At 33.3% G+C, this 18,027-nt stretch overlaps 2 protein-coding genes across 2 annotated transcripts; both read right to left on the reverse strand.

Moving 5' to 3' along the window:
* Positions 1 to 3,511: 3,511 nt before the first annotated feature.
* On the reverse strand, positions 3,512 to 5,373 carry LOC149391416 (zinc finger CCCH domain protein). The gene is made up of 3 exons (XM_089620538.1): positions 5,178 to 5,373; positions 4,133 to 4,268; positions 3,512 to 3,796 (listed from the first exon to the last, which is right to left on the reverse strand). Exons 1-2 carry the CDS (start codon positions 5,283 to 5,285, stop codon positions 4,134 to 4,136), a joined length of 243 nt encoding a protein of 80 aa, XP_089476664.1. The 5' UTR covers positions 5,286 to 5,373; the 3' UTR covers positions 3,512 to 3,796; position 4,133.
* A 1,610-nt stretch (positions 5,374 to 6,983) lies between these two features.
* AST56 (STAS domain / Sulfate transporter family) lies at positions 6,984 to 13,344 on the reverse strand. The gene is made up of 12 exons (XM_089619448.1): positions 12,816 to 13,344; positions 12,685 to 12,733; positions 12,403 to 12,610; positions 11,966 to 12,149; positions 11,654 to 11,719; positions 11,300 to 11,530; positions 11,064 to 11,190; positions 9,008 to 9,294; positions 8,042 to 8,235; positions 7,848 to 7,933; positions 7,650 to 7,726; positions 6,984 to 7,542 (listed from the first exon to the last, which is right to left on the reverse strand). The coding sequence occupies exons 1-12, from the start codon at positions 13,143 to 13,145 to the stop codon at positions 7,390 to 7,392; spliced, it is 1,992 nt and encodes a 663-aa protein (XP_089475574.1). The 5' UTR covers positions 13,146 to 13,344; the 3' UTR covers positions 6,984 to 7,389.
* Positions 13,345 to 18,027: the final 4,683 nt, after the last annotated feature.

The raw sequence follows: 18,027 nt of genomic DNA on the forward strand, positions 1-18,027 counted from the left end.
TATAAATTTTGACTATTGCGAGTCTAACTTGATCGTGTACATATCTCCGAGCAGTTACAAGCCAAGCTCGGGTGCCTGATCCACAGCCACAGTCTCGGCCTAAGCCTAATGCTGCAAAGAGGAACGAGCTTTGAGTTTTTGTTTGCCATGCTGAAAAAGTTATGTTACCAAAAAAGAAAAAGAAAAAAAAAAGTACTAATTCTATTTTCATGAATAATGGCGGCTGAGATGCTTGAATCAATATCAAGGAAAAGAAGTATATTACTATGATGATCAGTGAAGTAATTAGATCACTTTTATTAGTACGCATTTAGTGTGGCTCATACAAGACGGAAGTAATAATGGATGCACAATAACAGTGGTTCAACTTCAAATCAACGGAAGGAAAATATTCGATTGAAGACATCAATCTGAGAAGTAGAAATATATCACATGCTCTTTTTGTGGTTTATAATGAGAGATTTTGATTTTTTTTTTAATAAAATAGTAAATAAATATTTATTCTATTAAGGGTATTTTGGGGAGTTCAAATTATTTTTTTGTAAAAAGTAAACGAAAAGGGTGATATTTGTAATATAATATTTTTTAGGGGAGGTATATGTCATTTATATTAAACTGAAGGGATATGTCTGATATTTCTAAAAATAGAGGGGATAAATCTCGCATTTCGATTAAACATGAATGATAGTCTTGATATTTTCCCTTAAAATTATTATCCTCAGATTATTGAATGATAACTTTATTCGTTAAATAAATTTCAACACCTTGATAGCTTAAAATATATATTTAGAAACTTAATAAATTGTTAATTTTAAAGGCCTATTTTATAAAATAAATTATTTGAATTGTATTTTTACCCTAAAAGTACTAAATAAACATTATTTTTAATATAGATTTTAGTGTAATATTTTTATTTCAATGACGTTATTTTAATTTGTAAAATGTTTTTGAGTTTTTTAGGGGTTAAATTTCACAAAATCATCATCTTGAGGTCCAATTCGCTCCATAAAAACAGTTATGAGACCAAAATGTCACTCGCATAATTGTTCACATACTATTTACGCTAAAAAGCCAAATCATTATAAATTTTGACTATTGCGAGTCTAACTTGATCGTGTACATATCTCCGAGCAGTTACAAGCCAAGCTCGGGTGCCTGATCCACAGCCACAGTCTCGGCCTAAGCCTAATGCTGCAAAGAGGAACGAGCTTTGAGTTTTTGTTTGCCATGCTGAAAAAGTTATGTTACCAAAAAAGAAAAAGAAAAAAAAAAGTACCAATTCTATTTTCATGAATAATGGCGGCTGAGATGCTTGAATCAATATCAAGGAAAAGAAGTATATTACTATGATGATCAGTGAAGTAATTAGATCACTTTTATTAGTACGCATTTAGTGTGGCTCACACAAGACGGAAGTAATAATGGATGCACAATAACAGTGGTTCAACTTCAAATCAACGGAAGGAAAATATTCGATTGAAGACATCAATCTGAGAAGTAGAAATATATCACATGCTCTTTTTGTGGTTTATAATGAGAGATTTTGATTTTTTTTTTTAATAAAATAGTAAATAAATATTTATTCTATTAAGGGTATTTTGGGGAGTTCAAATTATTTTTTTGTAAAAAGTAAACGAAAAGGGTGATATTTGTAATATAATATTTTTTAGGGGAGGTATATGTCATTTATATTAAACTGAAGGGATATGTATGATATTTCTAAAAATAGAGGGGATAAATCTCGCATTTCGATTAAACATGAAGGATAGTCTTGATATTTTCCCTTAAAATTATTATCCTCAGATTATTGAATGATAACTTTATTCGTTAAATAAATTTCAACACCTTGATAGCTTAAAATATATATTTAGAAACTTAATAAATTGTTAATTTTAAAGGCCTATTTTATAAAATAAATTATTTGAATTGTATTTTTACCCTAAAAGTACTAAATAAACATTATTTTTAATATAGATTTTAGTGTAATATTTTTATTTCAATGACGTTATTTTAATTTGTAAAATGTTTTTGAGTTTTTTAGGGGTTAAATTTCACAAAATCATCATCTTGAGGTCCAATTCGCTCCATAAAAACAGTTATGAGACCAAAATGTCACTCGCATAATTGTTCACATACTATTTACGCTAAAAAGCCAAATCATTATAAATTTTGACTATTGCGAGTCTAACTTGATCGTGTACATATCTCCGAGCAGTTACAAGCCAAGCTCGGGTGCCTGATCCACAGCCACAGTCTCGGCCTAAGCCTAATGCTGCAAAGAGGAACGAGCTTTGAGTTTTTGTTTGCCATGCTGAAAAAGTTATGTTACCAAAAAAGAAAAAGAAAAAAAAAAGTACCAATTCTATTTTCATGAATAATGGCGGCTGAGATGCTTGAATCAATATCAAGGAAAAGAAGTATATTACTATGATGATCAGTGAAGTAATTAGATCACTTTTATTAGTACGCATTTAGTGTGGCTCACACAAGACGGAAGTAATAATGGATGCACAATAACAGTGGTTCAACTTCAAATCAACGGAAGGAAAATATTCGATTGAAGACATCAATCTGAGAAGTAGAAATATATCACATGCTCTTTTTGTGGTTTATAATGAGAGATTTTGATTTTTTTTTTTAATAAAATAGTAAATAAATATTTATTCTATTAAGGGTATTTTGGGGAGTTCAAATTATTTTTTTGTAAAAAGTAAACGAAAAGGGTGATATTTGTAATATAATATTTTTTAGGGGAGGTATATGTCATTTATATTAAACTGAAGGGATATGTCTGATATTTCTAAAAATAGAGGGGATAAATCTCGCATTTCGATTAAACATGAAGGATAGTCTTGATATTTTCCCTTAAAATTATTATCCTCAAATTATTGAATGATAACTTTATTCGTTAAATAAATTTCAACACCTTGATAGCTTAAAATATATATTTAGAAACTTAATAAATTGTTAATTTTAAAGGCCTATTTTATAAAATAAATTATTTGAATTGTATTTTTACCCTAAAAGTACTAAATAAACATTATTTTTAATATAGATTTTAGTGTAATATTTTTATTTCAATGACGTTATTTTAATTTGTAAAATGTTTTTGAGTTTTTTAGGGGTTAAATTTCACAAAATCATCATCTTGAGGTCCAATTCGCTCCATAAAAACAGTTATGAGACCAAAATGTCACTCGCATAATTGTTCACATACTATTTACGCTAAAAAGCCAAATCATTATAAATTTTGACTATTGCGAGTCTAACTTGATCGTGTACATATCTCCGAGCAGTTACAAGCCAAGCTCGGGTGCCTGATCCACAGCCACAGTCTCGGCCTAAGCCTAATGCTGCAAAGAGGATCGAGTTTTGAGTTTTTGTTTGCCATGCTGAAAAAGTTATGTTACCAAAAAAGAAAAAGAAAAAAAAAAAAGTACCAATTCTATTTTCATGAATAATGGCGGCTGAGATGCTTGAATCAATATCAAGGAAAAGAAGTATATTACTATGATGATCACTGAAGTAATTAGATCACTTTTATTAGTACACATTTAGTGTGGCTCACACAAGACGGAAGTAATAATGGATGCACAATACAGTGGTTCAACTTCAAATCAACGGAAGGAAAATATTCGATTGAAGACATCAATCTGAGAAGTAGAAATATAAGTATAGCAATGAATTTTGGAATATTATAACACGAATAATTAAAAAAAAAAAAAAAAGATAGTTTATCCTAATTTGTGTCCGTAATGGTCGCCCCTAGGTCGATGAATTTGGTGGCCAAAAGCACCTGCCATAAACAAACATGATAACATAATTAACACGCCTGTAATTTCATTAAACTTCTCTTTCGGAAAGAAAATTTTGACTCAAAGCTCCAATTAAATATGAAAAATCCTCAATTTCATGTTCATCGTTTGTAATCGAGAATAAAACAGGTAGTACAGATGCATGTAAAAACACCTACACAAATAGACTCTATCCAAATGTTGTATAACTAAGACAATATATGACTCCCATTTCTAAAACAGACAACGGAGATAATTCTGTCATCAGATGAACAATGCCATCAGTCAAGTTCTCAAATTTCAAATTTTTAATCTGCGGAGACACGTGGGAAAGTTACCTCAGTGGCAAGAATCGTCAAAAACCCAAGGCTCGTGGAGGAAAAGTTCACGGCCGTTCATTTGCACTGCCCCAGAAGCTATATCTTCCTCTCGTTTCCTCGCACCCTCGGCTCTTCTACTCGATGCCTCTGAGTCCTGCGAAACAATATTCGTGTAAACAATAACATCGTCCTAATACAAGTTTACCATGTTCCCACAGCTAAAACTCACTGATTATTAACGCTCGAGGGACAAGGTTGCACAATGTCAAAATACCCAAACTCAGCTCGAGTGAAGGCCAAAAGCAATATACAGAATGTAATTATTTTCAATGTCATCATTTTTTTATGTGTGATCAATTAACATAGCCCTATTAAATGGTAGACGAAAACTCATTTGGGCTAGCTCGTCTAAGATCGGATCTCATATTCAGACGAGGTTTTCATTAGGGTTCACACCATGTTAAGGTTTACGCAATTGGGTTAACGAGGTTCTATCTCGAAAGCAAAACCAATTAGCTAAGATTTTTCCGGTCCCATGATCTCAAATCCAATCGTTAAGGACTAAAGACCACGAGGCCATGGAAAATTCGACCACTAGACGAACTCCTTGGGATTCGTACCAATTTATTTTTTTTGGAAGGAATTTCATCTCAGGTGTGACTAGAACTCAAGACCTGGTCTTTGTATTTGCTCTCCGTACCAATTGACGAAAACCAAAAGAACGAATAAACAATTTCATCATGTTGGTTTTATTTGATTACCAAGCAATATGGCCTAAATGCCTTTAATCACTCACATCTTTAAAAGAGGCGACCGAAAAACCGAAGCTTTATTTACATTTTTTATTTTAAACCGAAAACCCCCAATGGTTTACTTCATTACCGAACATATTTGTAAACAGTATGTTATCCATCAGTACAGTTTAACAATCATTTATCACTCGCCTCAACACAATTTGGGATTGGAAATTTCCTAGCTAAGATATCTTAAAACAATTGGAGCTTTTAATTGATATGAAATCCCTAAAGTTGATCAAGTGCATAATAAAAAATAAACTAAAAACCTTTTGGCGTTTCCATGAGAGAAACTGGGATTCGGTGATGGTGGAGTTTGGTCCAGGGTTTGGAACGGCCTTGATTTCCTTGACTTCTTCAACATCTTCGGCCCCCATAATCGTCTTCTCTGGAAATTTCGCCTCTCTTCTGTATCTATGAAGCGTCAAACGCTACAAAAGGGAAATGGACAAAAATGACCTCTGACAAATATTAAGAAACGACGGTGAGAGCTTAGGATACGACAATAAAATTAAAACGGCGTTGGAAGAAGAAACGACAACTTAAAGTAACGGCAGATAGAAAAAACAAAAAAAAATGTAAGAAAGGGTCGTTTGTTTGGTAAAATAGTTGACAACTCTCTCATTTTTTTTTCTCTACTCACTCTATAAAAATCAAGGAATCAAATGCCGTTTTCGTTGCCGTTTCGACCCTCCTGATTTACGGAAAATCGTCATGCCGATGGAAAATCCAACGGAAAAATTGTGGAAAAGGGCAAGTGAAATGCCGTTTTCAAATGCCGTTTTCCATGGAAAACCGACGTGCCGACGGAAAACCGAACGGAAATAATGTTGCATAATATGTTATTTATATATATATATATACATATATTCAATTTTTAACTATGTTTTATAATCTTTAATATTTAATTTATTTTGCACAAATATAATGTCAAATACATTTATTAAATTCAATCTCAACGTAATTATATTTAATTATTTATATCAAATACATATATAAATATAATTGTATAAATATGTATATACATATATATATCTCTCTATAATTTGTAATTATATTTATATCAAATATATATAGTTGTATCAAATTTTAAAATTTATACTAACTATACATTATAATTTTTAATATTTAATATTTTTACACAAACATAATATCAAAAACTCTCATTAATATTAATTTCAACGTATTTATACCAATATATATATAATTATATAAATGTTTATATACATATGTATATATATCTCTAATATATATTATACATATATCTCTAATATATATGAGATACATATTATATATTAAATCTGCATAATATAATCAAAGGTGTTGTCTGGTGTGGTGGTAAACGTCTGGACGTATGCATCAAAGCTCCTGAGTTCAAATCCCAGATCTCACTCAAATTTTGCTTATTTATTAAACGATGATATTCGGCGAAAAACGACGAAACGAAACGAAAAACTTGCTCTTCGTCGGCCGTTGACCCACCGAAATGGAATTTCGGCTGGAAATCCGGCGGCATTTAGTTCCTTGATAAAAATGCGTAACTCACGTAAACCATTGATCTTGAATAATTTTGTATCCATGCAAAGCCCTCAACAAGAAGATTATAAGACCTCCTTTGCTGGACGAAATTAGTTCACTATAAACAGTGGTTTGTAGAGATTCCCTCTTCTAAAGATTGTCTCATCGATAAGTGCAAGTCACACATTATAGACTCTTAACAAGTAAACACATCAGTAATAATAGATATTTCTCTTTACAATAAATATTTCTCAAACAAGTTGTCGGTGAAGATCTCCAATAAAAGCAAAGAGACTTATTGTTCAAAAATAAGACTCAAAAGAAAATCCTAAAAGAGTTAGCAAGAAAATCTTCTGCGAATTTGGTAGATCGGGTATTGTTCAATTCGCACGAAAAGGACATATGACTTGAGTAATCTGATGTCTTGAACAGCTTGTTGCGGAACATCTCGAACAAATTACAATTATTTTGCCAAATTTAAATCCATACCACAAAGGATCGATATCCAACATGAACATAAACACGTGTGATTTTTTCGCCCGGTTGTGTCTTTTCTTATTTTCATCATTGATTTCTTGCCGTATATCAGATTTGACCGCGTTCTTGATAAATATGTACGTATGTTAAAGATCCGTACTGTAATAAAGACTTAACAAAGTTACATTCATATTGATACTACATACTACATAGGGCGTACATGTTTGTGTGATGAAAACAATGTGGTGTGACTGATCGTGGAACAAGCAAGGCATTATTAATAGAGCATATTACTAATCCTCACTGGCGGTCAGCGGCCGCTGACTCACTTGTAGTCTGTAGAGATGGGACCCACTGACAAGTGAGACCTACACGCTCTCTCACATCAACGGTCTGATGTTTATTATCTTAGTTATTAATATATTACACAACTTGGGCTGATCAGGGCATATTTTGTAATTTATGTGCATATATATATATATATAATCAGCAGGTAATAAGGTGGCCTGATTTCACCCCAAGACAAGCTTCCACGGCTTCGGCCACGGTGAGATAAACTCTGTCTCTTCCAATTTTGTCGACAAAATTTGCTAGCTTCAGCTTGTGAACCACTTGCCACTTTGGACTTGCCAGTGCTAACTGCAAAAATATAATAGATATCCATGCAACCATATTAGTATCACAGTGAAACTATAGATGTACAAGTCATATATAGTGTTGAACTTATTATTTGGAATGTTACGTACTCCTATGCCATGCAAGAGCAACTTCTTTTGCACTTCCTCTAGGGCAAAGATCCCAGAAGTGTCGATGTTTGTCACGCCTGTCGTTGGTAAAAATAAATTACATGATAATAAGTATTTTATTTCAGCTATTTACTTTAAATATTTTATATTATATATATATATATATATATATATATATATATATATATATATACTTACTTGACATGTCAAGAACCACAACTTTAACACTTGCTTTCACAGTCTCTTCCGATGAATCCTCTTCTTCTTCGACCAACCGCATTATCCTAAACCCCACACAAAAACAACATAAATACGAGGACATAATTGACATAAAATTTAATAGTAATGTATTTTGTATACGTAAAAATATGCATGGTATATGAGAAATTAACCTGTGTCTGATAAAATTGGCGTTGGCAAAACAAAGCAAACCGGATTCGATTCGGATGACGAGGACGCCGTGAGGCTTAGAGGCCATGGGATATTGAGAGGCCTCACAATATATGTTTGTTCCGGGAACTATCCCTAATACCTCTATTCCCGGTCTTATTGCATGAAGTAATATCTTTGCAAGCGAAATCCCCACCTGCAATGCCCGTGACGTCGTCAATTATTACTATACCATATATATATATATATTCTATATACATATATACTACGAAAATTGCATTTGTGATTTTTTTCTTTTCTTTTCTTTTCTCTTCTTCCATACTGGCCCTGACCTGACAAAATCATTATGCGATGCAGAATTGTGATATATGGTTGTGATTATTAATATTATATATGATATCTTCTTATCCATGTATAGTGGGTGGTGTGGGTCTAGATCTATAACTAGGCTATTTATAAGTCAACTGTCAACGGTGTACGATCCATTACTATTACTAATCAGAAAGTCGGTTATATTACAAAACTATACATCTGTTATATATATTAAAAAAAAAAAAACTCAGAGAATCCACTAAAGAGTGGAGCCTTCCTTCCATACATACACCCACCGGACAACGATGCGTCGAATTATTACTACTCTCACCATGAACCACAGAATTAATTTACACAATAATAATAATATGCTCATATATATATATATATATATATATATATATATATATATATACACACACACACACACACTGACACACACACACACATATGTATGGTACTATGGTACGACTATGGCTTGTGGCTCGTGACATTGTTCTGTCTCCTTATTGCAAGTTGAAGACAATGTTCATTTTTTTTAAACCTTGTATAATATATGTTCATTTTTTCGGTTGCTAAACTTATCCACATTTAGGAGTGTGTGTTTTCACGTAATAATTAATAAAAATTATGTATTTAGTGAATATGATAATTACCGCGACAAGGAGGCCGATCTCGACAGAGACGAAAAGGACACCAAAGAAAGCCCCGGCGCAGGCGAGGAAGTCGAGCTTGTCGACCTTCCATAAATGGCGAGCCTCGGCTACGTTGACCAGTCCAGGAAGAGCCGAGAGGATCACAGAGGCCAAGATCGCCATCGGAGTGTAGTACAAAAGCTTCGTCATAAGCTCCAGAGACACCAACACAGTCAAAGCCATCACTACGTTTGAAACCGCTGTTTCACACCCCGCGCTGAAATTCACCGCTGTTCTCGAAAACGAGCCTGTGTGACGAAAGCCAACAAACTTCACTGGATCAGTGAGGGCTACATTATTATAAATTTACATTGTTGGTGATTACCGTGATTAGATAATAGTTGTTGCCTAGACTGAAAAAATATTACAAAAAATAGTATGTAATGGTTAAGCAAAACACATACTGTCATATGGACTTATATTAGATAATCTTAAACTCGTGTCGTGGCATACATTTTTAGTCATCATATGATATATATCTAATTATAGTGAGTCCTCACTGAAGTTGATAAAGATTCAATTATACCAAAACTTAGTATATACCTAGTATTAGTTGGGAGCTAATATTTATAATTAAGTCGAGAACACAGATTGCTTCAAAACAAATATGTAGAAGCCCCTACCTACTGAAGAGCCATATGTAAATTTTTTTTTTTTTTTTTTTTCCTATCTGATAATGTGCAACGCACGGTAATAATAATTATTGTAGAAAATGAGAGCATAAATACCTAATATTTTTCGAAAACGTACACTCACATATTTATTCTATTATTTGGGGAAAAAATACCTATGTTAAATTTATGTTACACCGTTAATCAAAAGTAAGTTCAGTTTTACTGAAATACACACGATTCAATATTTTTTCTTCTTAAAATTAGCTAAACATTAATAATATCATTTAATAATAAAAATATAATTAAAAAATATTTTTATAATATAAGAAGCCATTAATAATATTATTAAAATAATTAAATGTTTATTTACTTAACTTAATCAAGCATTAATATTATGATGTTTGTATTAATTATTATAAAAATGAACGACTTAATATATTTAATATTAGAAATAATTTAATATTTTTTTATAATCTCATTTTTAGAAAAATACTCAATTAATTTTTTATTATAAAAATGATTTTATATTTTTTTCTTAAAATTAATCAAGCATTAATTATATTATTTTTAGAAAAATGCTTGATTAATTTTTTATTGTTAAAAACGTTTTTAATAATATTGTTACTGCTGAATTATAATATTAAAGTTATATTTAATTAATATTTTTGTTATAAGAATTATATTAATGTTTTAATTACTTTTAAGGAGAAAAAAACTATTTATTTGTTTAATCTGAGGCAGTCACGTCAAATTTGACTGATTTTATTTAAATGTGCAATTGGAATATTTTCACCATGAAAATTAAAAAAAAAATATTTAAATATATATTTCCGAAAACATTAAGTATTTATACCACACTTTCCTCTAATTATAATAATAGCTTGCATGGACTGGAATTTAGAGGATTTGTGGAGATTACGTCAATAATGGAAGAGAAATTGCCCCATTTGCTACTAGTTTGACATCTCATAGTGAAGGGCAAAAATAGATGTCAACATTGTTGACATAGATGATGATATTTTGAGAAAAATTAGTCTTTTGGTGGAAAATGAGAAAATGTTATGAAATTGGTGACAAATAGGACAATTTCTCATAATTGAATCATTTAAGTGGGCCAGAGATCCCCACTATTACCACGAATAAAAAAAATATTATTTAAGTACATATTTATATTTATGAAAATATTAAATATTTATACCTCAATTTTCTCTAATTATAATAATTTGTATGGATTAGAATTTAGAGCATTTGTGGGGATATATTCAACGTCAATATTGAAATCATTTAAGTGGGCCAGAGATCCACCACCATTAATTACCACCACCATCCACGATAGAGATTCACTTTTATCAGGAGAAAAAAAAAATGAGAGAGAGAGAGAGAAATGACGTGTAATGCGTCACCTGTTGCCACGTAGCACGAGGAGAGGGAGCCAGCGATGTTCATGAATCCCATGGCCACCATTTCTGTGTTTCCGTCGAGATGGTATCCTTTAATGGAAGCGAATGACCGACCTACAGCGATCGCCTCCTGATCATCATCATCATCAATCTTATGTCAATACATATACACATATATGATATATATATATATATATGTATTGAATAATTAATATTGTATTTTTAGTTAATTATTTTACGGTGAGAGCGATGACGGCACAAATGAGGCCGGTCTTGGCGATCTGAGCCACGTGCGGGCCAGCGAGTTGTAGGTCACGCGCCGAGCTTGGGTTGAGGCCTCCGTGGACGTGTTTTACTATTTTGACGCCGTGTTCGTCGGCTTTGGTTAAGTAGACGATTAGTGTTGATAATATCACCGATATTAGTGGCCCTAGTGCTGGTAACCAGAACAGCTTTTTGTTCCTCCTTCCCTGGAACATACATAATTAAATATAAAAAAAAAGTTATAATCACGAGTGGATTTTTATTTTAATGTAAATTAGAATAGAAATAAAAAAATAAAAAACTGTCAGGAATATTGATTGATTGCTTACAATTTGCCGGGCAACTAGAAGGAATATTAGGAAGGAACAGCCTATGACGAAGTTGAGAGGGTGTAACTGTGGTATCACGAGAAATAAGCATAAATTAATAAACTCAATTATTCGTCAAGCAAGCGGATACAAAATAATACCCAAAATAATAACGCGAACAATAACCATCAATATATATATATATATATATATATATATATATATATATTATTTAATATAGATGGTAAATCGTCAATATCCGAAATAATTAATTAATATAGAAACATTAGTAATGGTAATAATGATAATAGACAAAGTAGAAAAATTAAATACCGATCCCGAATCGTGGAAGATGGAATGGAAAACGGACTTCATGACGGAAACGACGTCGGTTTTGGTAGTGAAGTGGGTGATTCCGATGAGACCTTTAAGCTGCTGGAGACCAATCACAATGGCCGCTCCGGCCATGAATCCCACTATCGCCGCGTGCGACAGAAAATCCACCAGAAACCCTAGCCTGCTCACATTTTATCATTATTTGTTTAATCTTACATAATACTAATTTAAGTACAATATTACTCATACTCCGCCACAAATTTATTATTTGGACCCAGATGTTACGAAATAATTTAAACCCCCCGCCCGAAAATCAAGGATCGCATTTCATGACAAATTATTCAAACACACACACGCACACACACATATATATATGTATACACATGTAGAGAGAGAGAGAGAGAGAGAGAGAGAGAGAGAGAGAGAGAGAGAACCTGAAGAAGCCGAAAGCGGCTTGGAAGAGTCCGGCGAAGAAAGTGACGGTGAAAACGATTCTAGCGTAGGCAAGAGGATTAGTTTCTGGGTCTTGAATTTCAGGGACCATAGAAGAGAGAAGCAGCGACACCACAGCCACCGGACCAATCGCCAAATCTCGCGAGCTTCCCATTAAAGCGTAGATCAAAGGCGGTACCACACTCGTATCTATACATTCAACTTGATCATCAATATAGGCAGGTATGTATATCTACAGATATAGCAATGGTAATAATACTCACAAAGACCGTACTGGGGGTCAAGCTTCGCTAGATTTGCATACCCAATGCTCTGCACAAACAATAAATATATTAGTTTTTAGAATTTTGAGATGAAATATGTATATATACTTGACGATCATGAATAATATGACCTGAGGAATGCAAAGACTGGCGAGAGTGAGACCGGACATCAAGTCGTGCCTGAACATGGAGGCCTTGTAGCTCCGTCCCCACCGAAGGATCGGGAAGAGAGTGACGAAGAACGAAGCCACGCGGTTCCGGCGAGTCTTGCTCCGGCTCTTCCCCCGGCTGGTTTTCCCCGGTAAAACCTTGCTCTTCGCCGCCGAATAAACCTCCCGGAAGATCGACGGCGGGTCCGCCGAGTCCAACACCAGCTCGCGAGCCCGCCGGTGATGATCGAGGTCGCCATCTTCGACGCCGCCGACCTGTTGAAGCTCCACTGAGCCCAGCTGTGTAGCCATCAATTATTGTAACTTTTTTGTTTTCGTTTTGAAGTGTTTGGGAGAACAAAGTCTCGAATTTACTGACTTTATATATACGCCATATGGATAGCCTTAGATGTTCCAGAATCCAGATTAGCTGAGAGTGAGGTTTTTTGTTTCTAGGCAGACATCAACTTCAATTCACTGTCTGACATTTATATTCATACAATGCAAGATCGTCCAGGCTGTGTGTAAGACATTTAAATATTTCTTTATAGATAACCGTGGTTACTAAACAAAAACAAAAAAAAATGCAATCATTGAAAACTTGAAGCACCATTAATGTTTTTTGTTTTTATTTTTTATTTTATAAAAGTTAAAGTTAGTGACATCATGGTCTAGCTCTTTAAAGCAATAGAATACAAGGAATATAATTCTTTTTTCATTTTTTACTACCGGAATTTATCCGATTTATTTAATATCGTTACCCACACAATTGACCGAATTATTTATCATTATATTTATAGGTCTTTTATACACGAGGGCATAAAATAGAAAATAATTGTATAATAATCTAATATTGTGTCATCGCCAATTAGTTATAATGTTTGGAAGCTAAAAGAGTTATTGGTAGTACACGGCTGGATATAATATAGAAGTATCCAAGGGGCAGTGATACATATATTATATATAAGACAATTGCTCCCAAGCCATTTATTACATCCATTTATATCTAGTTAGTTAGCAATAATTTATAGACCATGTCATAATTTGCTGATCAATTCGAAGCTGAAAAGATTTAGTGTCCATAGACCACATATTTATTAAAATTTATTTTGAAATTTAGTCCAAATCGATCTCCAATGTATTTACCAGATAGTCCACGGCACTTGAAATAGCCAATTTTTCGATATATTTTATAGGAGTCCTTTTTTTATGCATCTGCATGTTTTTCACAACAAAAATTTAAAAAATGGGCCTCAGTAAAACATCTCCGAATCATTCCTTTTTGGAAAGTTCGATAGAGGAAAGAAAAACACCCCACCCATCGGATTAATCGGCTTCCTCCGTAATGTGATTCCGGACAAGGGCCGGAGTCTCCTTTTGAGAACAAATCCATACGAAAAGCTCATTTACGCAAATTGTGGGCAGTCCCGTTGTTACATCTCGGGGTCCAAGCTAAAGAAACACTAGGAAAAACCTTAACCAAATCTAGAACATTCTTTAAAAAAAAATGCAATTTTATGCAGTGCGTACTCCTTATAAAAACTCATATAATTGTTTTCTAGAAAAATCAAATACTTTTGTTTACGTCAAAACACTCCTACTCGTCTATGATTCCCAATCGGCTCAATATTACAAATTCTAGAAGAAAAATATCATACCCCAAGTTAGGGACGAAGCGAGACTCCTAACTTAGGGGAGCTAAAATGAATTTTTTATGGGTCCATTAGGTAAATAACCACATTTACAGTTTGACATTGCTAAATGGCCGACGTTTCGTAAATCTTATGTAAATAGTCACTTTCATATATTTACAGACGTAAATCTTAGATAAATAACCACTTCCATTTATTAGGCCTCATCTTTATAGTTATTTACCTAAGATTTACGAAACGTTGACTATATAGCAATTCCAAGCGTTTAGTTGGCTATTTACCTTATTTTTTATTTTAGGGGGCTGATTTATAAATTTTATGGGGTAAAAATATAAAAAAAAAAGGTAAAAAAAATATATAAAAAAACATTTATATATATTTTGAGGTGGGTTTGAGCCCCTATTGGGCTCAAGCTACCTCTGTCCCTGCCCCAACCATACCTAAGTTGGGTGACACTACCTCTTACCTATAAGATCTCATCCTGCATGAAGGCATATGTTCAATCTCCCGATATAGTAATTTATTTCATTATTTAAAGTTTAACGAATTACTTTGTAATTTGAGCTTAAATGTTCTAGGTAAGTATAAATTGTATGTGCATGTATGTATAAAAATAGTAATAAAAAAAGAACTGATTAAAAAAAAAGTATATATTGTATTTGTTGATGTCGAAATCGAGCTATGTATGTCATTTTAGATTTAATATCTTCATCTTGAGGATAAACTCATTTATACCGAGACTACATTTCTTCAATGCCTACAACAAGAAACCTTGGCTTTGACGTTGTGTGGAAAATTCTGCCGATTACTGTCCAAGCATTAGCGGTGTGAAGGCAGTGGTTGATATGACCTAGCATAGTCTCACAGATCGATACGATTAAGTAGTTCAACAAGAAATGGGCGTGACGAAGCCATATCATGGACTCTGGATTTGTAACTCGACATGGTAGCACAAATGTGATAAGTTCATGTTATATGCGTCAAACTCTTTTTTCTCGGCTTGAATCTCATGAGTTCTCGTGTGCGTTTGATTTTTTTAGTAGTTTTTGAGTCATTTATAGGTTTGAGAGCGATTTGTGGTGTTTAATATGTGACTGGTGCATATTGTGAAGTTACAAAGCAAACGGGGCATCAAAACAATGAAATTTTAGACAACTCAAAACGAAGAGAAAGAGGTCTGCGTGTCGCGTAGAGCCTCCGGCAAGTTCTCCAGCAGACATTGCGCGTAACACGCACATTAGTTGCAATCTCTGCGCGTAGCGCGGGCCCGATTTCAGCTCGACAAAAATTACATTTTTGAAATTTTTTACACCGTCGGATCAAATCTAATGGTCCTAAAGGCTCCAAAAATAAACCTAAAAACCATATATAATAATTGTAACCCTCATAAACATAACCTATGTTTGATTTTAGTTTTAGTTTTTCTGTTTGGCTCGTTGGGAGAGAAAGAGAAACGGCGAAGAAGACTCGTTCCACCACCGTTCGTCGTCGTCGCGACCACCACAATTTTGCGTTTCATCTTCTTATCTTTATCACTGGAACTCTCATTTATGTTTTTTTTATTTTAGTTTGGTTTTCATAGTTTTAGTTTATTTATTTTCTTCGTCAGTTGCTCTCGTCGCCATGATATAATTTCCGAGAGGGTGATGACTTGCTTAATTATATATGGTTATGGGTTCATTATTTCGATTGAAGTATTTTTATGTTCATCTTTTCTATCACTTGATTTAAATTCATGCTTAATGCTCTTGTGTGAGATTCCCGACCTTATACATGTTTTCTAGGATTGTTTAGTTGCTCGAGAGAGAATAAATAATCGTGCATAATTTTCACTGTAGTATATTCCTAAGACAAGAGATAGCTAGGCTGCTACAGAATCGTGTGTACACTCCCGATTGTAATGCTTATCGTACTTTTTAGGGTTTGAGATATATAGATAAAAATCCGATATTGACATAAGTGCTCGAGAGAGATTTAGCAATAATATTACGTGAGTGTGATTAGTGAAGAGAGTGAACTGGAAGATCGTACGTAATTCTTAGAATCCCGACCATAGGAGAGTTTTGCGAAGCTTTTGCCAATGCCTTCTACTCATCCATTCATCCACATGTATTTTGTGTTTTATTTATTTTACAGAAAATTTGAAAAATAGCCAACTTAAACGTTTGACATTGCTAAATAGTCAACGTTTGATAAATCTTAGATAAATAACCGTCTTACTTATCTTACTTTTTAAGCCTTTAGAAAATTTGAAGATTTTTTTTAAAAACATAACTTGAAATATAAAGTTTGAAAACTCATGACCTAAAAATAAATTTTCATTTAAAAATTTGATGAACTAAAACAACAAAAAACAATCGAAGTTGCATAATCGAAATTAAAACCACAGAAATACCATTGTAAATAATACCATAAAAAAAGTCATAACCTTTAACGGAATTGAAATGCGTAACTTAAAACCATGAAAAATAAAACCTTGGGTTTGGATTATTTAAAAACTGAAAGCAAAGCGGAAGTCTTTAATTTTCGAAAACGGCAAGCATAACCCAACTCTCTCGCTATCGCCGCCGCTAATCCATCTTCCTCACTTGTTCATATGTTCTTTACCTACAACACGGACGGATATACATAGATGAGCTAACGCTCAGCGAGAATAACAATAACTCACAAAACATACGCAGTAAAAATGCATGAACCAGTTATTAGTATTTTAATTTAAACCGTGACATGAGATATCCTACTAAAAATCTATCGTATTTTAATTCGGGGTCCCTTACAGTAGCCGTACCGATTTCAGTGTATACTTTGAAAACGAACCATGAGGCTGCGACCTCCCATAGAACGCCTCGTCACATACATAGCATATGAGGAACTCTCTATGTGAGTCCGTAATTCGGCTCGAGACATGAGACATCCTACTAAAAGTCTATCGTATTTTAATTCGGGGGTCCACTAGAATAGCCGTACCGATTTCAGTGTACATAATAATATTCTGCAGATTGCATTTCCAAAGTAAACAAAGTTTCTTACTTCTCTTATTTTTGTAGTGGAGCTGTGATTTATTATAATGTTTATATATAGTGAATTTTCTCCATAGTATCCGTGATTCCTATAATAACGATTTTTCACTCACCTCCCAGTGATGTTATATGTATATTATTAATTAGTAGTACGAATATAAAATAATGTTGAAATGAAAAATGCTATATGGGAATTCAATTCTAAAAACATAAATTAGAGTCCGTGTATATGTGCACTGTTGAAAAGCTGTACTATAAATAATTAAATATTAGATGACACGTGGTATGCTGAAATTATTTCAGACAATGGACAACATATTAAGAGAAAGTATGACATGAAATGGAATCTTAAGAAAAGTGTGTTTATACTACAGCTTTATGAATGGGAAGATACCGAACTCATATCCAACGAAACCAATGAATTTGGGTAAGGTCATGTGAATAATGTACCAAAATCAGTCTATAGATTAGATTTGAGAAGGATGTCCAAACGTCCCCTCCATATATATATATATATATATA

The sequence above is a fragment of the Urtica dioica genome, chromosome 7 (assembly GCF_054948205.1).
Source record: "Urtica dioica subsp. dioica isolate 48M chromosome 7, U.dioica_male_clone48M_v1_H2, whole genome shotgun sequence".
NCBI classification, from domain to species: domain Eukaryota; kingdom Viridiplantae; phylum Streptophyta; class Magnoliopsida; order Rosales; family Urticaceae; genus Urtica; species Urtica dioica.

Bases quoted from the DNA above. Each gene is read 5' to 3' on its own strand.
- LOC149391416 (XM_089620538.1), bottom strand. From the start codon at position 5,285: ATGGGGGCCGAAGATGTTGAAGAAGTCAAGGAAATCAAGGCCGTTCCA. The intron at 4,269-5,177 runs GTTTTTAGTTTA...ATTGTTTCGCAG, and splicing joins TCTCATGGAAACGCCAAAAG to GACTCAGAGGCATCGAGTAG.
- AST56 (XM_089619448.1), bottom strand. From the start codon at position 13,145: ATGGCTACACAGCTGGGCTCAGTGGAGCTTCAACAGGTCGGCGGCGTC. The intron at 7,727-7,847 runs GTAAGTATATAT...TACCAACGACAG, and splicing joins TGTGGTTCTTGACATGTCAA to GCGTGACAAACATCGACACT. The intron at 7,543-7,649 runs GTACGTAACATT...ATATTTTTGCAG, and splicing joins TGCTCTTGCATGGCATAGGA to TTAGCACTGGCAAGTCCAAA.